The sequence below is a fragment of the Grammomys surdaster genome, unplaced genomic scaffold (assembly GCF_004785775.1).
Source record: "Grammomys surdaster isolate TR1022 unplaced genomic scaffold, NIH_TR_1.0 141, whole genome shotgun sequence".
In the NCBI taxonomy this organism is placed as follows: domain Eukaryota; kingdom Metazoa; phylum Chordata; class Mammalia; order Rodentia; family Muridae; genus Grammomys; species Grammomys surdaster.
Window position 1 is genome coordinate 9,633,780 of NW_021604599.1, and position 23,253 is coordinate 9,657,032.

At 39.8% G+C, this 23,253-nt stretch overlaps 1 protein-coding gene across 24 annotated transcripts in view; it reads right to left on the reverse strand.

Moving 5' to 3' along the window:
* Trpm3 (transient receptor potential cation channel subfamily M member 3) overlaps window positions 1-23,253 on the reverse strand; it is an 818,801-nt gene that overhangs the window by 231,085 nt on the left and 564,463 nt on the right. For all 24 annotated transcript variants that reach the window (XM_028763978.1, XM_028763979.1, XM_028763998.1 and 21 more), the window contains exon 6: window positions 15,220-15,391. In XM_028763978.1, coding sequence (XP_028619811.1) covers window positions 15,220-15,391 — 172 coding nt within the window. The remainder of the gene's footprint in view (window positions 1-15,219; window positions 15,392-23,253) is intronic.

Sequence of the window (23,253 nt, forward strand, 5' to 3'; positions counted from 1 at the left end):
TGGCTTTGTTTCATCTTTCCTGCAGAGTGAACCCCAGGCTTGTATTTCAGTTTATTCTTCCCTAGGTATATAAAAATCCTCATGAAGAAAAATATCAGAGGATGCCATATAAAGGAGGGGGCAAATCATGGTGGTACAGTTAACAAGTAGGCACAGGCATATATTGATTGTGTCCCTGATTGTCATGCTATTTCCTTAAGTGCCCCCAGGACACAGGAGAGAGATGAGGCATGAGAAGGTACAGGGTAAAGGACTACAGATTTTGTACCAAACCAAGATTGATTCCACTGTGCTGGTACACATTGTTGAAGTGTCTACAGAGATTTTTTAATTCTTATTTTTTGTTTGTTTGTTTGATCTCTGAATTCTTAGGGCATTGTACCAAACAGAGAAAGATCCTTAGACTAAGACAGTGACATGCAGGAAACGACAGGCTTTGTGTAGTTTGGGTTCAAGTAAAAGGATTTCTAATCCAATTCCTTGTGAATGTAGGTAGAACATTCGGCTTTCTCCAAGTGACGTTTCTATATAAAGGATGAGAGCAGTTAGCTAGATGAGACCTACAGATAGATCATCTGGCTGTCTGGGCACACATATAATCCACACTGTATTACTTATGTTCTGTTTCTATATTCTAGTTTAGTTTCTCCCTAAGACTTTCTGTTAATAAAAGAAGCAATGAAACATACACGCCTCTCCTTATGAGTTTGGTGATTATATGTTTTAAAAAAACTAACTTGAGCTCACATCTTCCCATTCTTGTTTGCAGTGGAAAATTTCCCTGTGCCATTTGAAGATAAAATGAAAAGAAACGAAGCAAGTGTCGGCTCTATGTACTGTACTAACTTTCTGCCTGTTGAGAGCTTTCACCTATGTGGCATGTAAGTGGATTGCCCCCCACGATGCCTGTCAAATTTTGCTTGACAGGCATCCCCATGAATATTCTACCCCCAAATGTTTTGTCTGAATTGGCACTGTACTTTGTATCACAAAGGGCACGGAACACTTGCTGTTCTATAGTGCAGCCTCTGCACACACAGCCAGCCTGCTGCTGTTACAGGCGTGGGCTCAGACACAGACTTCCTGGGTCTGCCACTTAGTCACAGTCTGACCTTGGCCATTCTTTGGCCTCTTTGTGGTTCAGTGTACTTACTAAGGAGTAGATGAAGGATGACTGCTGTGGGAATTAAATCAGCTATTCCTTGTAAATGATTTAGAATAGCACTCGATAAACACGAGCTTTGTTGACTTCTTCAAAGACTAAGTTCTTCAAGCACAAAGCTATTGCCTTATGTACTATGCAGCCTTTACAGCGCTTTCTATAGTATAGGCACTCAGGCAAAGGTTTGTAAAGAGCTCCAAAAAATCAATGCCATGGGAAAAGGAATGATTTTAAATGACAGGCTTTTGCTACATTTTAAAAGCTGAAGAAATCATATATATATATATATATATGAAACATCTTAGAATTATAATTAGATCAAGAGTATATTGGAGACACTTTGCTGCAGTGAGCACATGGACAATATTCAACATGAAACCACTGTTGAATGAGTTACAATTTAATAGGGAAAAGGGAGTTGGACTTTGGGGCATCTGGACTGAGATAGAAGAGAAATGACTAGTCACATATTCTCTTCTTGGGAGGGACACAGATGTAGAGTGTTTCTAGTCTCTCCACTCCAACAGGACATCTATTTATAGTTTAGACTAGGACCATGTTTAGGCTGTATTGTAGTCTGCCAACTCTGACGAGGGACCATGACTTGTGTTCTGATTCTCCATTATTAAATCAAAGCATGGAATCTGTTGTATTGGCCCCATCGTTTTTATATAACCTCCACACGTGACTTGAGAACATCGCTCATGTGTCTCTAACCAGCCTCTTTTCCCCTAAGTTTCCTGACTGGACTCTCATGATTCTTCACTCTGAAGATGGAGCCAATAATGCATGGACTGTGGAAGAGTTACTCTGAATGGAGTGAGACAGGCTTGTAGTCACTGCTCAGGAATGATGGGAGTCAGCTCAGAGCTAGGGTAGGGGACCAAGGAAATGAGGGCTAAAGGATACAACAGTTGGGTGAACAATTGAAAATTTGATTTATAGCACACAACATGACAACTACAGTAGACAGTGGTGTGCTGTAGTTAGGGTTTTTGCCAAATGAGTAGGTTGTGGCTACTCATCCTTGGGGAGGAGATGGGGAACTATGTGAGATGGTTTTACTATAGGCGTGTCTTACAATTCTATTTTGTACATCTTAATTATACGTAGTATGCATTTTAAAGCATGAAATGTATATGTGCAGGAAGGAAGGTATCAAACTCCTGTGTTACATGGATGGGAAGACTATGTCTAAAGGCTTATTTACATCATCTATGACAAAATATCCCTTTGTTTACTGTAAAAATCAACACTGGTTTGGCTGGTTAGTTTTATGTCCACTTGACGTAAGCTAGAGTCATTGGAAAGGAGAGAACCGCAATTGAGAAAATGTCTTTAGAAGATCCAGCTTAAGACATTTATTTTCTTAATTAGTAATTGGGCCCAGCTCATTGTGGGTGGTGCCATCCCTGGGCTGGTGGTCCTGGGCTTTATAAGAAAGCAGGCTGAGCAAGCCATGAGGAACAGGTCAGTAAGCAGCATCCCTCCATGGCTACTGCATTAGCTTCTGCCTCCAGGTCCCTGCCTTGTTTGGTCCCTGTCCTGACTTCCTTCAAGTGATATGGAAATGTAAGCCAAATAAACCCTTTCCTCCCCAAGTTGCTTTGCTCATGATTTTTCATCATAGTAATAAAAACCCTAAGTGAGATAGAATGCCAAGAAATCTTAAAAGCATAAAGTGTAGTACTTCCTGCCTTTCTCTCCTACCTGGTTCACTGTCAGTAATATTTATCCACTAGAATACTTAGGGGTATTGTATAAGCATGTGAGTATAAAATGTCAAAATGTGATTATAGTAAGCAATGAATTACATTATAGAATAGACTTTTGACTTAAAAGATACCTTTAGATAGCTTTCCATACGACACCAAATGGAACTATTTCATTATCTATAATAATTTTAGTATTTCACTCAAAGTCTCTCTATAATTTTAAAACTACCAAACAATGGTTAGGTTATTTATGCTTTGTTATTATTAGCAATATTATAGTAAATATATACAGAGTAAATTTCAGGTTGAGAAATGTAGACTCAAAGGGTTTGCACACTTAAAGGGGATTCCAAAGTGTTTGCTAAATAAGGTTTCCACATTATTTAACATTACACACATAACAAAGATGTTACCAGTTCATATTTATGTAGCATTTATTGACATTATATTATTCTGATTTCTGAGTTTTGCCAATTTGATTGATGAAATTCTTTCATTGTTGAATGATGTTAAATCTTTATTTTCTTCCCTATGATCTTCCTAAGGATAGATTTTGCTCGGATTCCAATAGAGTTTTGCACGTTTTTCTTTTTGATTTATAAATACTTTGCATATTATGGAAATTAGATGTTTGTCTTCATTATGAATATATTATTCATTTGACTATCTTTTGAAATTATTTATTATCTTTTCTAATGGGATTTATGAGCATTTGTTTTCTGTAGGAACCTGTCTTGTGTCAATGAGAAAGTCACAATAATTATGATTTTGGTGTTAGTAAAACATTCTTAATCTGAAAATCAGATAGTCCCAAATTTCCAAAACCTATAACACAGGCTATCAAGCATTTCAGGTACTAAATACTCAAGTTATTTTATAAAATGATAACGAGAAAGGATACACAGTCAGGAGTAGGACAAAAAGTTGTGAACAATGAGTGTAAGAGAGAAAGGGAAGGATTATTTCAAAGTTCTTGCCATAGCTTCATTAAATGTGTAAGGTGATAAACACACCTTGAATTTGTTCACCCACTAAGCTAGAACAGAAGTTGCATCTACACGTAGATCTAACACTTAGGTTGGGCTGAATAATGAAGTTAAAAATCAAAGGAAAATCTAGGGTTGAATTGACGATGACAAGTGTATTGATCTCTAAATAAGGAATGCAGTGAAACAACTCTGAGGATTAATTATAGTCATAGATGTTTTTATAACTGTCATTACCAGACATACACATTCATAAGTTTATTAGTTTTCTGATGGTTCATCAGCCACTCCCCCCGCCCCATACCTCAATGGCTTTATCCTGTATAATCACTAGTTATCTCTTCAGGTTTATTCAAGTGAAGGAAAGTCAAATTGGATAACTGACGTGAGGTTTTAGGCCACCTTCTCTTCAGTATCCTCAAAGATTCCCTCTACTGGGTCAGAGAATGGGCTTCTTTCCTTCTCTAATTGCCTCTAACAAGAGAGTCAAAATCAGATAGTGTGAAACAACACACTTCTGCAGTGCACAGTGCAGATGATTGTTTGGAAACTAAGAGGATAGATACTCTTTTGGATTAGTTAGCTTAAGAGGTCAATGAAATCAGGGTTGAGGTATAGTCCAATTGTCCTAGGACATCTTAGTCTCAATATGATTTGTATCGCATGATACTTAAAAGCTCAAACGTGAAACCAGAAACAACAAGCCTGACTCCTATGTTACAGGTGCTATTCGGGGTGATTTCCCCAGTGAGCATCTTGGGTAAGCCAGACATATGTTATTTACGGAAGCCTGACAGGCTCTATCCATAAGCCAACTAGCTAATCTTCAGTAGTTACTTGGAATGTTAGATTTAAAACTTCCACCCGCCTTTCAATAGTTTTCCTGTACTTCCTAGTGATAGCATTTTAGCTTGCTGACTATCTCTTGGTTTAAAACCTAATTCTATAATTAGTGGCTGCCACAAGACAAATATAAAATATAAACCAAATAGTGTGGCTTTCTTGTTGACCCTCTAAGGCGTGGGGTTGGGTGGGCTATGCAGAGGCTTGTTTACAGCCCTGAGCTGTTCTTTGTTTCTGATTTACTCTGGACAAAAATATACATATTGGTGAAAACTACATAAGCACAACAAACTAAAGAAGGGTTTTGAGCCCTGACACCACGATACTCTCATTACATCTGGATTTGTATTAGGACTGACACGTAAGTAGAAGCCATCTCTGATCCCTCTTAGCTTTGGGTCACTGTTACAACTGAAGGACCTGGGTCCTAAGACAAATAGTTGTAAGATATAACAAGATATATCAGAAGAAAATGACCTGTGAGACATCAGATGCAGGCCATCTTTATTTAGATTATCACAGTAATTGGTAAAACATGCAAAAACACTTATTTTTTTGCCAGAAAAATAGCTAAAAATTTAAAATTAGCAACATTTTGGCTAGTTTTAGGTTGACACAAATTTGGGTCACCTGGGAAGAGGAAGCCTCAACCATACAGGCTTGCAAGCATGTCTATGGGCATTTTCTTCATTGCTAGTTGATTCAGGAGGGCACCATCCATGCCATCACTAGCCAAGGGCACGTGGGCAGAATAAGAAAAGTAGTTGAACAAATCAGAGGCCAGTAGGCAGCATTCTGCTGTGGTTTCTGCCTTGAGTTCCTACCTTGTTTTTCCTCAGTGATGGACTGCAAACTGTCAGGTGAAAGAAATCCTTTTTTGCACAAGTTGGCTTTGTTCAGTATTTTATTACAGTAACAGAAATCAAAGGATGCATAAGGCATTGGGTAGCATGATGGTGTTTCTGGAGCAAAGTGTGTTTGAGTAGAGTTTTCTTTCCTCTTCCACGTCACATGTGTCTTTTTGCTCTGTCCCCTTCCTTAGCAGCTTTTTACTTTCTTTTGGTCTCCTTTTAATTTGGGCTTTACTAACATTTATCCTCATTTAAATATTACATGTATATATTACAAACTAGGATCCAAATATGAGAGAGAACATACAGTATCTTTCGGAGCATTTATCACCTTACTTGATACAATCCTTTCAGAGTCATCTATGTTTTGCAAATGTCATTTTTATTTGCAGATTAGTAATGTTTCACTGTGTATATGTACCAAGTACTCATTGCCCATTCATCTGCTGATGGTCATCTAGGCTGCTTCTGATCTTGCTTTCAGGAATAGGGCAACAATAAACCTTAGTGTACGAGCATCTCTGTGGTTGGGTATGGGTTCCCTGAGACATATGCCCAGAAATAGAATCAACCAGATAAATTCACTACTGAATTTTATCAAACGTTTAAGGGAGATAAAACAGCAACACTTCTCAATAGTTCCACAGAAGGGATGGGAAAGAACATGACAAATTTTTTTTTATGAAGCTACTCTTATTTTGATATCAAAATCGGATAAATGCAAAGAAAGAAAACTACAGACTAATCTTTCTTTTGAACATAGAAGCAGAAATTCCCAACAAAGATCAAAAGCACTTTTAAGGAGATCATATATCATGATCAAGGGGACTTTATCCCATAGATACGAGGATGGCTCAATATATGCAAATCAATAAATATAATGGACCATATAAATACACTCAAGGACAGAAACCATTCAGTCATCTTGTCAGCGCAGAGAGGCATTTGGCAAAGTTTACTAAACCTTTATTATAAAAGTCCTGGAGATAGTAGTTATAGATTTAACACAACTTAAAAAGTAAAGGCTATAGCCAACAAACATATAGCCAGCATTATACTGAATAGGAAAAAGGTGTCAAGAACATTTCTTCTAATATTATTAATGAAAGAAAGGTATCTACCCTAATCTTTCTTATTCAATATAGAACTTCAAGTCTTAGCTAGAGAAATAAGACAAGAGAAAGACAAAGTAACAATGCTAAGAAAGAAAGAAGTCAAACTATTCCTAGGTGTAGACAACAAAGTTTGTACTTAAAAGAACCTATATACTCTACCAAACAGAGTAAAGTTGCAAGATACAAAAATCAATGAAAAAAATTCAGTAGCTTTCATATATTACAACAATGTACCCAGAGTCTCTCTCACTCAGAATAATATTATATTGTAAAAAGTACTAACCAAGACAGTGAAAGACCACTACATTGAAGACTTCAAGACATTGGAAAAGGAAACCAAAGAAGATACAGATGATGGGAAGACCTTCCACATTTCTGTAATGTCTAGATTAACACAATGAAAATAAGGCTATATTACAAAAAGTAATCTACACATTCTGTGCATTTCCCACCAAAATTCTAATGTCATTCTTCACAGAATTAGAAAAAAATCTCAGATATTGGTAGTTTTCACATTTCTTACAGTAATATAACTGGACAGGTTACTAAATGTCTTTCATATCCAAGTGGTGGCTATTCCTCAGTCCTGACAGACATCAGTGGCAGTGATGTTGATAAGAGTACTGACGAAGCCAAAAAGTTCTTTGATCAATGTCAACCTTTCAAAGAGAATTGGCTCCATGGCTTAATAATAGAAAATATGAATATATATATGTATATATGTGATCTACTACAGTCTAGGGATATGAAATATATATGCTACTAGGCTACATATGCAATGTAAATTTTTTAGAAAAATTGCCTCACAGTGCTTGCTTCATGAATTACTCATTCGCTCAAGATTTACATTCCTTTCCTGCCTCTAACTTCTAGAATAAGTCTCAGTAATTTATAGATAAAAAAATTAGCATTTTGTTGTTATTCACATCTGATATCTATTCTCCTAGAACTCTGACATATTAGAATGTTTCCTGGGCAATGTCATCCAAGGAGTAATCTTGGCAGGGTCTCAGGGGTAAAGCAATTGCCTTTCTGGGCTTTCTTTGATTCCCATGTTAGCTGACAACTGTAGACTGTAGGATTTCTCTGGACACCAAAAACTGTGACAGGAAAGCTCCCAGCCTGAAGCACTAGAATCACCAAGCCTGAAACATCCAAAGCAGTGGTCTAAGAGCGGGTGCTGATGAATTGGTAATTCTGATTTGACTTCCATCACGGGCTGGTTCTGCCTGTTAGGCAGGTTGGTATGTCTCTTCAAATAAAAAGCAGCTTTTCTACAGCTATGATGGCCCAAGGGTCAACTCAGGTTCATCCTCTGACTCCAAATGCACAAAGGGTTCTAATACAGCGATGCCATTGGGCATCTCTACGATAGAATAAGTTTCACGCACAGCACTGATGAAGTTACTTATTACAGAGAATTTCTCACAAAGAGTGATGACAGGGTGTATAAGAGTTGGCATCTTTCTTATGCTATAGATTTAAGGACACCAAAGTCTTTAAAGAGTGTTAAATATTTTTAACCTCTCTTCCTCGGTGATGTTTCTTCTCCATGTATTCAAGAAGCAAGCACATCCTAAGGGATGCCATTGGTTGGGAGTCAGGTGTTGTCTTACATATCGCAGCATGCTAGTGTTCTTGCCCATTTCCCATGATGTTAATTAAGAGATTAGGATAAGTCCAGATTCCTTCTTTCACTGTAAGTATCTATTAAGGGAGGCTGTACCACCATAGCTGAGAATTATACAAAATCCATCTTGTGATCACTAAATACGATAGTACAGGAATCAGGATGAAAATGATACATTCATGAGTGGTTACATCTAATTATAGGAACCTCCCTGTCATAAATTCCTTTAAATTGGTGTGTTCCTCATAGACACATACCAACTTCAAATCCAACTTAATTTTAACTAACTGGCTTTTACAAAACTTTGACTTTCTTGTGGACCAGTGTGTTCATAAGACTCATCTCAGAGGAAAGGGAAAATGCTTTCCACAAAAAGCTGGAATGTACTACAGATGCCAGTCTGACCTACTGAGACACACCTCTCTTCACTGTCTTCTTCGAGGTTTGTTAGAGTGAGTACAAAGTCATAAGTGCATGGGGTGATGCAACAAGAACTTTATAAAAAAAAATAAATCTCCTCTAGAGACTTCTAAATGCCAATATCATTTTATCATTTTTATGAGTTCTACAATCATTTCTGCTCCCTGTTTACTTAAAAATAAATGTCAAACTCATTTGAATCTGCTCCTTTAGAGAAAAGTGCTCTGGGTAGCCACATAAGGCAAGGGCATGGTTAAATGTCAAATGTTATTCTGGGGCCAGCAGCATCAAATTATCTCTGTAGCAATCTTCAATAGTTGCAGGAATGCTGACTGTGGAAACCTCAGTGCACTCAGTGACACCACCATTTACTAGACCTCAAAGCACATGAATCCACAGTGGGCTTTATGAGAGGATTTCTTCGATTGGATTTAGCCTGATGGAGAGGTCTCATTTAAGCAGTGAGAAAAAGCTGGGGAATTCTAGTTTCATAAAGATGTCCTAGACAGATGTGCATAATATAATGATGTGACTAAGCCAAATGAAATTTCCGTTTGGTGAAATGTGACATCGAAAGCGGAGGGCCACCACCACTTCAATCAAATGGATCCCAAAGAAAATTGGTCTTTTTCTAACCTAAGGATTTAGGATATTCTGGGTCATTTTGCATCAGCCTAAGTTCTTGCCCTGACACAGGCAGAATCCACATCAAGCCTAACTGACATTCATGATCACTCTTACACAGGGACATAGTAGCTTCAGCCCCCAGTGGCAGCTCTCTCATCTTTTCTGTACTGTTGACTCAGGCCCTAGTGACAACTGGGTTTTCAACTATTCAGGGAAAATTAAAGGTTTCTGGTTATTACTGCAGAGACCAAGAAAGTCTATCAATTACCACTTAATAATTGGTGTTAATAAGATATTCAATGATACATGCCAGAATATAATTTTTAGCCTCCTTTTTCCCTCTGGACCCTTTCTATAACTTAAGGGAGATGTAGACACTTAATTAACAGAAAAGTTAATCAGGTTGAAAAGTGGTAAAGATATTCTAATGAATATCCTGGCTCTGACAGGCTGCAGGGCAGAGGATCAGTTTGGATTAGAACTAAAGCATCAAGGCTATATAAGTGTGGTCCATGATTTCTACTGAGGGGGCCAGAAGTGGACCAACGATCTGAACTGCCTCATGTCACAATTCTACTGTGTGTTCACTCATTTAATCACAATGGGTACACAGATTCACAAACAATACTACAAAACTACTACTACTACAAAAAAAAAAAGAAAAAGAAACAAATAAACAAACAACCCCCAGCAAATTGCCTAAAGTTTTAGGACTATGATAATATGTCCTCCCAGATTTACTTTCATAGCACTTGCCATAGGCAAAGACTTCCTCTCAGAAGAAAGTTATAGTTTCTGGGAATGTTCTAACCCTCGTTACTGATAACTGCAATGTCAATATTATTTTAAATAGTGTTTTTGTAAGCTAAGCGTAGAATTTGGCATTGGAAAAGATGATTGTCCAACTTTTAAGATAACTTTAACTGCAAAATAACATATTTAAGATACTATTTATTTATTCTTTGAAAATTTTTATGCATGTATGCATGTATCTTGGGCATATCCATGGCTGTAGTTGTGGCCAAATAGTTCAAGTGACAGACAAGGAAATAGTGTAGCTTTACGAAGAGTGTTGGTCTTTATGGAATACATTGCTGTCAGCCAACACCGGTGTTCTATGTAGTAATCGAAAGAGAGTAATAAGAATTTCTATGTCTTCAACATTAGTCTTTTTTTCTGTGATAGGACTCTCAAATGTCTCCTCCAGTCATTTAAAGACATCAGGTAAGAAGCGTTATCTAAGAGTTGCCCCGTGGCACTACAACAAACCAGAATGAATTCTCCCCCTCCCTGTTTTGGTGGCCTCAAATCTCCTGTCATTCTTAATCTTTATTGTTTCTCAAGAAAGAAGTGTGAGTGCTTAAGGATGTGTAAGTCACTACTATTATGTTACCACTCAGCTTTAGCCCATGAGTGGCTGACATAAGATGCAAATACTTTGGTGCTGAGGTATTTCTGGGTGGAACCGTGTGCCTTCATCATTATGTAGAGGGTCCAACAGGTGGGAAGTGTTCAGAGGAAACAGGAGTGGCCTTGAGTTGGTAAATGCAGATAATAAGTAGTATGTATTATCAGAGCAATGCCCACGCTATCACAACACCTTCTAATTTGTACATGTTTGGAACTTTTTCCTGAAGTGTACTATGAAGGGACACACTCTTTTCTTAGACACAAACACAGCCCTTCTGTGTTTTATATCCTGCGTCTGACTAGGCTTTACCATCTTTCCAGCTTCCCACTGAAACAACACTGTGTCTGCCTTGCCTTACTGGGCTATCCTCCTAAGTGAATCTCTGGTTTTTAATCTTGTCCATCCCCCCAATTTAATCTGTACATATAGCTGGAGTGATGTTTTAAAGCACAGTAGTGATCATCTTTGACTTCTTAGGTCCAATTTCCTTGTAATTAAATCTGCGTCTTTGCTAAGCTATTTATGTCTTCGTCAAAGATCCCAATATTCTGTCCCCGAATGTTACCCAGAATGCTTTACCACAGCCTTCCCTCTCTTCAGTCAGATCTCTGTTTCAACATCATTCCTTCTACAGGCCACACCTAGCTACCCAATCTAAATGACCCTCTAGAAATATACACATGAGTGCCCACAGATACCTTCCTTAGCTTTATTTTTCTTAATAACACTCATTACAAGCAGATATTACAACTTCACCTGTTTTCTGATTATTTGTCCTTGACCGAAGCTCAAGGAATTATTTGTGCTTTCCCAGATCTTCACAATAGTAGGTATATGTACTAAGACTTCACTAGATATTTATTTACCAAAGGAATAATTGGCATTGTCCCCAGTAGGTTAAATTTGCAGTTTGAAAAATTGCAGAGAGTGGAGCATTCTCGGGCAGGCAATTTCTCATGTCTAGAAGAGGTCTCTTTTATAAACAGAGCCCTTGATAATCCCTGACAGTGCTTTCCTACTGACTGGGAGAGAGGGACGTGAAGAGGATAATGGATGTCAGAGTGCATGCTAATGTAAACACACTCAGTGCTTATGTTACTAATAACTGGCATGCTGATGAGAAAGGGCTTATAGGTCTCCTGAACAGGATACACTTTGTGTTTAACAGGCGTATTCTCCACGAGGCAATGCCATTTGTGTAAGCAAACAGGGTCATGAATAGGTTACTGCTTTGAAACTCGTCTCCCCTGATTGATGAGGCCTGGTATTTCAAGGTGTGTCCTACTATCCCTAGAACCATCATGGATGTAAGAGGTGGTGGCCCAGATTGCTATGGTAGAACGCCTAATTGTCAGACAATTGAGTTCTTTGTAATTTCCATTTTGAAGCAGGAAATGAAAACATACGTAGACTTTTTAGAACAGACTCAGAATGAAACTTAAGTGTTAAAAGGATGAATCACTAATTGCTAATTATGGTATAAAGCAAAAGGTGCACTCAGGTAAGAAAGTAGAAATGCCGTTTCCAACAGGGAGCAGGGTTGCCTTAAATGTCAATATTCTTAGGCTGAGCCATGCTACAACCAGGTCTACTTTGTGCCTTTTCCCAGTTCTTCTCTGGAGGTTTCTTTGGTTGTCATGGGCAATTTTCCATGCTGCAAGGTGAATGGAAACCTCTCTTGGAGCATGAGTCACTCTTCCCACCCAACAAACTTGCTACTTTCTTGCCCCTTTGAGTCTGAAAGAAGTGAAGTCTACCTTATAAGGTAGGAATCAGTCAGTTACCTAGTGACTTCTCATCTCAGGTTTTTATAGATCAAGCAGATGCAGAGACAGTGTCAAGCAAACTCCAATGAGTTTAAGGCCAGAATGGTAGGCTCTAACTCATGACACTTACAGACACTTCTCTTCTTAGCTTCCTTGATTTTTGGGGTCTACTGGGCTTCTGTCTTCCACTTCTTGCTACTGCTCATACAGCAGAATGGGAGCCTGTAGGTTTCTATGATGCCTCAACATCCGTTAACAAAACAAGCCCATCAGTACTTGTATCCACGCTCCATCTCTACACCCACATCCCTTGCATGGGTCCCCACTTGTGAATATTGAACCCAAACTGCTACCTTCTTTGATAGTAAAGCAATAGTCCAGTGTCTCCACAAATAAGATGTGAGACTTCCTGATGAGTTATCACTCCAAAGACTGCCTCTTGTTGGGTCTCCTCTGGTGTCCTTAACCATCTGCCAGGGTTGTCCTTCACTCTCCAGGTGCTGGCCTCTGCTGTTCACTGGCATGAGGTAGTTGTTCAGGAGCCTTCCTGCCTGCCCTTCCCTCCTTCCCTCCTTTCCTGGAAGGCCAGTTGTAATACTCAGCACTTAAAAAACCTTTGGAGAAAGGCATCCTTGTAGGCACATGAATTACATAACAAAAAGCATCCCCTCTGGAATGACCCAAAGGCACCTATGCCTGGGCAGCTTTCAAACACAAGGCTCAGCTAACAGTCTTGGCTAATCTAACTTGCATATCCTCAGCTGGTACCTAACACATCCAAGCACACCTCTTGCTCTGCTTTATAAACTACTGAATAGCCATCCAACCACATATCTAGCTCTGCTTTATAAATGGCTCAGGAGCGACCAGGGCCTGCACAGTGATGGCCTTTGCTGGTCTAGAGAGTGTTGCTCATTGTCCTGTACTAATTTTGACCTTGAATTATGTCTTGGATCCTTGCTCTCCCTGTCTTCCAGTTTCTAGCTAATCTCTCATGAGCTCTCATATTTAACCCAATAGCAGGGGAGAAAAGTAAAAGTAACACTATATCCTAAAATAACTTAGAATAGTACTAATTATATAACATCTCCCCATTCATTCTCTCAAATACTTAGATGAAAGAAAGTGCTAGTATTTTCAGCAAAGTTTACCACCTGGCTGACAATGCTTTTGTCTCTGCCAGCCTCTGATCAGTTAGAGCTCTCTCTGTCTCTCTCTGTCTCTCTCTGTCTCTGTCTCTGTCTCTGTCTCTCCCTCCTTCCCTCCCTCCCTCCTTCTCTCTCTCTCTCACTCTCTCTCCTCTCCCCCCCCTCTCTCTCATGTGTGTGTGTGTGTGTGTTTACTGCATCCCTTCCCCCCAGTGCTCCTTTTGGGCCACAGCTGCAAAGATTCAAGAATGGAGTTTCCTAATATGATTTTTATTTCAGACTTGAGCCACATTTGTTATTCCAGATCTCACTCAGAATAGAATGAATGTATAAAGCTTCTCTAAATAAGCAGCTAGAGAGACAACTAGAGAGGAGGGCATAAGAACGGAAAGTTAAGACAAGAAGAGCCTGGCATCCTAGCTCTGCCAAAAAGGCAGCTATAGACAGGAAGATCCATCAGGGACAAAGACAGAGAATAGAGGTGGGATTTGAAAAAGTTGAACCACATGGCACTGAGCTTTTGAAGAGTAGCCAAAGGGAATATAGTTTTTCTTGAAATTATAGGCTATGAAATTTTAATGTAATATGCAAACTTCTATTATATATATGTATGTATATATGTGTATATATGTATATATATTATATATAAGGCATATACATATGTGTATATATACATACAAATACCATATAAGTCATGAATTTTTTCTTGTCTCTCAAGAGTGAAAGACATACCTTTACTCATAAACATATACATGAATATATGCACATATATGTTTGTGCATGTGTGAATGTGTTTACAATCTAAACTGGCAAGCCACTGAAGCCTCACATATTACTTTGTGGAAATGAAAGTATTTTTTCTGAGAGGACCCTTAGTAGATGATCAGGGGAGGATCCTTTCTTTTTACAGCCAAATGTTTATATGACAATTTCAGTACAGAGCTCACGAGACCTTCAGAGAAATTTTATAGCCATCAGATATGTAGCACACAGCACACATACATACTCATATCAAAATGCACGCATAGCTGGAGATGACAAATGCATACATACATAAATGTAAAACAGTGGTAGAGCTTGAGCAAGATGCCTGCCCAGTGTTCTTTAGTTTAAAACACATTCAACTCCTTTGAGACCCCTCTGTGCTAAGATCAAAGCCTGATTTGTTTTGCCTTTTTTAGTCACACACACAAAAAAAGGCTTACTAAATAGCAGCCATTTCTCTGGGGTGCCTTTCTTCTCTGGGGTACTGTGGAAGAAGTAGGAAAAGTTTCAGAGAAAGCTTATCTGCATTCTTAAACCCCAGCTGGGGATGGATTCTCTGAGTGTGAAGAAATGAGCTTGAACCTGTTAATTGTGTTAGTATTCTCAGGCTTCCTCTTGTGTTCCCCTGGATAACTTTCTCTCACTTTACTCACTGGCCCAGGAGGAAGGATGGCTGGTACCTACAGTTTCCTTGAGTTTTTCTCTCCTTGCTGCATAGGATACATAAAGATTTAGCATTATTTTCTAGGCAATGTGGTAGTCACAGAGTGGCTTACTTACTTGTGTTTATCTTCTGGAGTGAAATGTGCTTTTCCAGTTGTCTTCGGAGTTTCACCTCTGCTCCGTATTTTCCTGTGGTCCCATTGTCAGCCAGGATGAAATGGGAGTGCATGCTATTGAGAACCGTGAGCTTGCTCATCGGGTTGGACATGGTCTGGTATGGTCGGACTACCTACAGGCAGCAAGAGGAAGGCAGAGTCAGAACGGAGGAAACAGGATGTGAGACAGAGGACGAGAGACATTAAAAGAAGGCATGGTGGTTCTCAGGTAGGGAGACTATGCTTAAGGAACCAGCCCTTACCAAATCTGAGCTTATACCTTCATTGTACTAAAGACCTATGTGCTGATGACTGTTTAAGTCAGATTGATATTTTGTTACTGAGCCAAACATAATTTTTTACATTTAACTAAGATAGTTTCTTTTTTCTTCACTTTACATCCCAATATCAGGCCCCTTCTCCTCCCAGTCCCTATCTCACATGACTCCTCTCCCCGAGCTTCTCCCTCCAAACTCCTCCTCTGGAGGCACAAGAGGGAGGCACCCCTCGGTATCATCTGACCCTGGCATATCAAATCACTGCAGGACTAGGTATAGTCTCTCCCACTGAGGCCAGACCGGTTGGCTCAGTTAGGGGAGTTTGTTGTACCTCACTTAGGAACCAGAAGTTCTGTTACTTAAAACCAACACTATCCTTGATAGACTCCTTAAGTACAAAACAGCTTGAATATAAAATAACAATCTCGTGAGATGAAAATAAGCCAGGCCTAAAACTTTATCTCAGTTGTGTTCTCTCACTCCCATTTCGATTTTTAATTTCAATAATGAATTGCACTCTGTAAAAGTAGAGCAATTTCAATATAATCTTTGACATTATTTTTTGGCTATCAAAGCCATATCCATCATGAACTAGCTGCTTTTCGTATAGCATATGCATTCCATGTCATAATCCTACGCTACACATTATGTTTCATTTTTAGATTGGAAAGTAAAGAAATAGATAGGCAAGTTATCTAAAAATTTAGACAAATAATCAGAACTTATATCCAAGCCCGATTCAAAACTCTGAGATTATTATTATTTTCCCTCTGCTTAGACACACAGTATATTGGCAAACTATTGCTAAAATATCTAGGATGGAGCTTCAGCTGGAAAGGATGAAGAGAAGCCAGCCATTGAGAAGGCTCACTGTTACACAAAATCACTGAAATTGGTAGGACGGAAATAGATGCTACTGAGCTCTTATTTCTGTGCCTTTGTATAGTGCATCCATTAATTATACAGATGAGATACACTTGCCTCTTCCAGCATGTAATAACTCACCATACAATAGAAGGGTAAGATTGAGTCGTGCATTAAACACATTACAGAGTGATTTAGTGAGGGCAGTTTTCAATTGTGAAGCGCTCATGTAAGTCATTTTTTAGACCTTGATCCTGATTCAAAACCCACAGTCTAGTGTGCCTGGAAGATGAAATGCTCTCAGTAAACTGAGCGAATAGGCAAACCTGAGATAGGCATGCTTTTGTTCAAACCTGGAAAGGCATTGGATCCTTTCTTTACAGAATTGTTAGGGAACTGATCTCATTTACGTTTAAAATATGTATATGATTCCGAGCTTTTGAAATGGTTTTCAGTCCTGTTCTATGTGTTCCGGTTTTTAAATATAGCATTGATATGATGCCAACGCAGAGTTTCGTTTCAATTGCTCCTTGTTGATTTTGAAATCCGATAAACTTGATTATTGCCTTTGATAACCCTGTGGGCAGTGGTCAATTGCTGCCTTGTCCAGAAGAGTGAGTGGGATTCTTCCAAAGTGGAGAGGCCCGTATTGCAAAGCCTGTTCTGCACTCCCTAGCGCTGGGTGAAGAATGGGTGGCTTGTGGTTGAAATTCCCATTCGTTGCCACTCATACTTGATCATAAAACATTCATCCTACAGGGGAGTGCATGCTACTAAATATTAATGATTTGCTGAAAGGCTGAGCAGAAAGACTTTCTCCTCCTCTGAAAGTGCCTCTGCACTGCGCATTGGACACAGAAAAATGCTTTGGTTCCTGTGCTGATTTTCAGTGGCAGGTCCTGAGGGGACAGTGCCAAAGGGGTGGGGAGGGCACAGCATCTCTATGAGGGGAAAGGGAGACTGGAGTTTTGGAGATTAAATGATGTGTGACAGTGGACCCTCCTCATTTGTGCTGGTTTCCTGTCTATCTGTCCCCTTCCTTCCTTCCTTCCTTCCTTCCTTCCTTCCTTCCTTCCTTCCTTCCTTCTTTCCTTCTTCCTTCCCTCCCTCCCTTCTTTCCCTTCTCCCTCCCCCCAGTTTAATTCCTTAATCTACTTAAAGACTGTTAGTAAAAGTAAAATTTTCTAATGGGGGGAAAAAGGAATGAAAATCGTTGGGAACTCAACTGAGTAGTTCATCAGAAAATAGAAGGCAATTCTGTTTTCCACCTAGGACTGTCACATCTCTTTCTTCTATTGCCAAATCCTAAGCCCACTGGCGCTTCAGTCTCCAGATGTATGACAACCCTATCTTGTGAAACAGCTCGGCAGTGCCTAGAGGATGCTGGACATCTGCATTGGCCAAGGCAAAACTGTCAAATTTGGATTCCTTCATTATCCGAATCCTTTTTCTTTTGATCTTATGGGTAGCAAGTTATAGTTTGCCGTATTTTGGCAGAGAGGTTGTTTGCTGAACAATAGAGGATAGAAATCTGAAAAACGAGTAAAATTCCCCAGTATGTCTTTCCTCTTTAGGGGAAGCTTTACAGAGTCCTGGAACATCCCCAACGACATAAATCAAGGATGGAATTGCAGTTCTGTCTATGGCTGTTGGAACCTGAATCTCTTAATTTGGAAAAACAGATATGATAAAACTACTGACCTGGGGCGGGGTGGGGGGGGCTGGTTTAGATTACATGTGCAAAGAACCAGGCACCACGCCCAGCTCCAAGCAAGCATTGTAGAATATTAATTCCTTGTCCAGCTCTACTCTGTCTTACCAACTATATGCTTCCAGTTGTAAAACAGCAATCAGAACATAATGTGGGGCAGACCACTCACCTTTGTTTTACCCAAGAAATTTAGATCAATGTAAAGCAAGGGGGAGAAAACCAGCCATCTGCTGACAAAATGTGCAAAGTATGATTTGTCGCATCCTTCCAGGCATCTAAGAAGATGATGGCTTGGCTTGGAACTATTTGTTGATTAACTGAAACTTTGGAAATAACTTCCATCCTTCCGAGAAACATATTTTGGTCTAACTTGCCTACGAGATCCACTTACTATTCCTCATTACAAACATGCCTGCAGTCTTTTTCTATTCAAGTTGCAATCTGTATATATACAAAGGTTTCCTGATTCTTCTTGTGTGTTTTACAAATTGAACAAACACTGCTTTTTCAACAACAGGAATACAAATGAACTTCTCCTTCTGATGGGTTTTGGAGGCAGCACAGCCATTTTCGCTGTTAAGAGCTTATGGGGGAGGGGAGATGGCTGTCTTTGGAGGTGTGTGTTGCTGAGTGTGTTGGTGATGTTGTCACAGTACACTGGGTGACTGTGCATGCTTCTCAGTGGGGACTATGAGAGGCAGGTAAGCCACAAAGCCTCATAGCCTCCACCAGGTAAGGTGTTCACCTTTTCTTCCTAAAAAAACAGGAAAATGGAGGTCACCATACTCCTCCTTGGAAGAACCAGAAAGCAGACACCCATATCATTTCTTGTGTTTCATTTTTGAGATTAAATTCTGAACTGAAGCCAGGTGGTGGTGGCACACACTTTTAATCCCAGAACTTGGGAGGCAGAGGCAGGTGGATTTCTGAGTTCAAGGCTAGCCTGATCTACAGAGTGAGTTCCAGGACAGCCAGGGCTACAGAGAGAAACCCTGTCTCAAAAAAACAAACAAACAAAAAAATCTGAACTGAAGAATGTTGAATAGTGTCCCAAAGGCCTTTTAACTGGTTTTCATGATGAGCAAGTAAATCAACTTAGAAGTGGACTTTAGGACCTTTCTATTCTCTGGCCATCACTGATCACAGTGCATTTAAGTAATGTATTTTTTTCTTATCCCTCAAGAGTGAGAATATACCATTACTCATTAACCCATTGCATACCATTTAGTATTACACTGGGTGTTTGATAGAAATCTGGCCCATGCCTTTATACACCTCAGTTATAAAACAGCATCTCTTTGGAGTGGGAATCTTGCATGGGTTTATACAAGGCATTAGCAGAAAGCATCCTTTATATGTTGGACATAGACTGATACAGTTGTAATCTGTGCACAGGCTTAAATTAGCCATTTACAGTTTGGTCTAGAATAGCTGCTGGAGTTTTTCTATGTATTTCCGGGCATGCCTTGGTCTCATTTAGAAGTATTTCAGGATATCAGCATATAGGGGCTATGGTTTGGTTTATATAGCTACTACCTTGTAACCTTGGGCAGATATCTGAATTCCTTGCTCATTAATTCATAGACTTTTTGAGGAAATGCAGCCTGTGATGGATATGCTGACTTGAGGATATGCATGATCACGTTTCAAGATAATGTCTCCTAATACATAAATGTTTAAGATGTGCTAAGTTTTCTTATCTGTAAAGTACAGGACTTAAAATTTCTGGCAGCTTCTTGTCTCTAATACCTGAGTCTGTCTAAGGTGCACTAAAAGCACACTTCTTAATTCAAGTCAGTGCTGAACAATGACCTAAGATGGGTGTTGGCTACTAAAGTCAAGTCTCACCCTTTCTTATACATCGAAGCCTTTTCCCTCGTCTGGTGCTTTGTGCAGTGCATTGGCAATTTGCTCACCTGAGATCCCTCTTCCTAACAGAATTGAGTTGGGCTAAATTAGATTTCTATGTCATCAATCAGAGGCCCTTTGCAGTTCCAAATCCATTTCTTAGTGACTTGTGTATTGACACGGTCCAGGCAAGCAGCAGAGTAGGGCACACATGGCTTGAATGGTCATCTCCTTCTCCTAAGAGCAATATAGCTTTAATGAAGACCAGAAGAACGTGAGCATTCATTGACTGTGTCTAGCATGCCGTGCATGGTGAGGACAAGATCTCACGGAGTGATGGTCTGTGTTTATTTTATCCAGGGAACTATAAGGCTTTGAGATGTAAGAAGTCTTGGCCAAATGTGTTCCATCAGCTGTGTGTCAATCTGAAGTTTCTATATAAGTCAGTGCACGTTAGGAAGGAAAACCAAGAACCATCTCATTTCAAATTCATAGAGGATACTGTGGTTGGCTTTGCTGCTGGGCACTTTGTTAATGCCTCATCGGACTTTGGGATCTGTCAGACAGCTGAGCACACTGTTTCCAGTTGAGCTACCTAGAACGGGTTGTGGTTATATGGAGGTAAAAAGAAAAGGTACTAGAGGGAGCCAGATGTGGCTGCACTTTGGTGAGGGAGAAATAAAAGGTGTATGGAAATTATCTAAGGATTTGGCATCCCCAGCTGCTGGGGAAAAGGGGTACTGCTGAGAGGCAGGAAACAACCTTTGCCTCAGGGACAAAGGAGCATGGGGACTGAGAGAATTAGAGGAGAAAAAGAAAGGCTTTGCATGCCTTCACCATTAGAGAGGTGTCAGCCAGCAAGAGTAGCAGTGTATTATCTTATTCAGAGCAGCTCTTAAGCTTAGGAGTAAAGGAAATGACCCTGAAACCCAGGTGCTATCTTGCAGCTCAGCAGTCCACACAAGGAGGCAGTAAAAACCCACAGACCCGTTTCAAAGAGCGCTCAGATCCCTGAGCTGTGGGATCCACACGAAAAGCCATGGGTCTATCAATTTCATCTTTCTGCAACTCTTTGAAAATGTGTCCCTCGGTGTGTGTCGCACAGAGTTTTTGTGGCCCTCGCTTCATACTTTACACTTGAATAGTCTCACTTCCCTTTAGCACATCCTGAGGGGAGCCAACTACTAGCAGTGAGAAAGGGCTCTGAAAAGAGGTTCCTGTATCCAGCTATCACAGGGATCCTGATGGGGATGGATTTAAACCAGAACCAGAAGTTCTCTGAAACTCTTCTCTCGATCTAGGTTGGGTGCAATGACTCACTTCTAAGGGATAGTAAAAACTGAGTGCGTGTAACCATAAAAGGAGTTTCTCTTAGCTTTCTTTCTGTCAGCTCGTTTACACCAGAGGAATCTGGTGTTATGTTGGGAAGATGGTTTCAGGACTCGGTGACAGACAAATAGCAACAGGCTAGGAAGCAAGCTATGAAGAGGGCATAGTAGCCTCAGACCATGGAGCTTCCCAGCTGTCATGTGACTGTCACCTCAAGAGACCTAAGCTTCACAGGTAAGCCATTTAGAAATTCCTCCACCAATAACTGAGAAATCAGTCTGTTACTTAAGCCACTAAGTTTAAAGGTCGTTTTTTATTCATCCATAGATGAAACTATCTTATATTGCCTTTCTTTGAGATTTTTGAAATATACTTTTTCCTCCTTTTCTGGACTGGTTGTTGTAAATAATCTCATGACTGCTGAGACCCCCTGCCTCTAGGCATGAGCCCTCTGTGTTGCCTTTAATTCGTGCCCTGCACTTTTGGTCAGTTTGGATATGTGTTCCTAGGTGACTAGCATCCTGCAACCTCTTAACAGTGCTCACTGGAATTCTTTCCTCTTCTACTTGGCAGATGATCTGATTTCTGTTCTTACTAGTCGGCTAGGGTAACCCTATGCATTATATATTTTCTGTGTATCTATATAAATTGAGACTAGTTGTAAAATCAACTTAAGATAAAAATCCCCCACATGCAATGGTTCAACTTGTGATTTTTTCAACTTTACAATGGTATTAAAAACAATATCTATTCAATAGAAACTACAAAGTTTGTTCTTTTTCTAGGTTAGTAATTTTCTGTTATGATGTTTTGTAGTGGCAGAAAACCATAGCATCCAGGTGTTCATATGATTAGAAAGGTAAGTGATTGGTTTAGTACTCCACTGTGTACTGTGGCCAGTAAACTATATGAACTATTTAGCATTTTACTTCAAAATAGGCTCAACTGTAGGTTAATGTCATTATCCTGAGCAGTTCAAGGTTGACTGGTCTAAACTACGATGTCCATTGGGATAGGCATATTAAATGCATTTCATTTAATATACATACATTTAATGTACATAACCCCACCATAACTACCACAGTCTGTACTCTAAAGAGTAGCTGAGACACAAGCCTTAAAGAACCATGCACTCAAATCAACGATAGCTGTTAGGATAGAAATACAATACTGATTGGTGGGTAATCTATTTTTCTTATTCCCTGAAACATCAATACCATGGGTTGTTTAATCCCTTGCATCCTAACTCCTATAGACTAGACTCCATGTTCCCTGAAACACCAGTACCATCTATGCTGCTTTAATTCCTCACACTGACTCCTGTGGATGGCCTATCTCTCTTTGGGGCCATCTATGCTGCCTTTCTTCTTGTGAGCAGGCTTGCCTTTTTGTTATTTCACTAAAGCAGTTTTGACCAGTGACATCTAACAGTCCCAAGTCTCCACCATCCTCAGTCTGTAAGTAGCATGGTGCTCCCTTTCCAAAGCACAGCCTTCCCTGGGCCTCCATAACTCACTGTTCAGTTCCTATATCTCAGCCATTTTGCTGGCTCTTCCCTCTACTTGGCTAGTAAATTGTGGAGATCGTCAGGGCCTCAGCTTTCTTTCCGTTACTGTCGCCTTCCCATGTTGATGCCAGCCTCTGGGATGACCTGATTGTCATCTATCGGAGATGACTTCCAAATCAAAGCTTGTAGGCCCATCTTTCTGCTTCTTCCTCATATGCTGAGTAGCATTTCAGAAATTCTCTTGGAAATATCTCAAAGGAACTTTAAAGTGATAACACTCCCAAGTCCAAACTCATCATTACTGTCACCAAAACTGCCTTTTTGAAGTAAGGGACTCTAACTGCTGCCATGGCAGTTTGCCCAGAATCTGTGTGGTCCAGGCTCAGCAAGCATTGGCTCTGTCCTGTATAACTAACAGATGTAGGTGGGTTTCCTTGCCTCTGACCTTTTCCTCTAGCA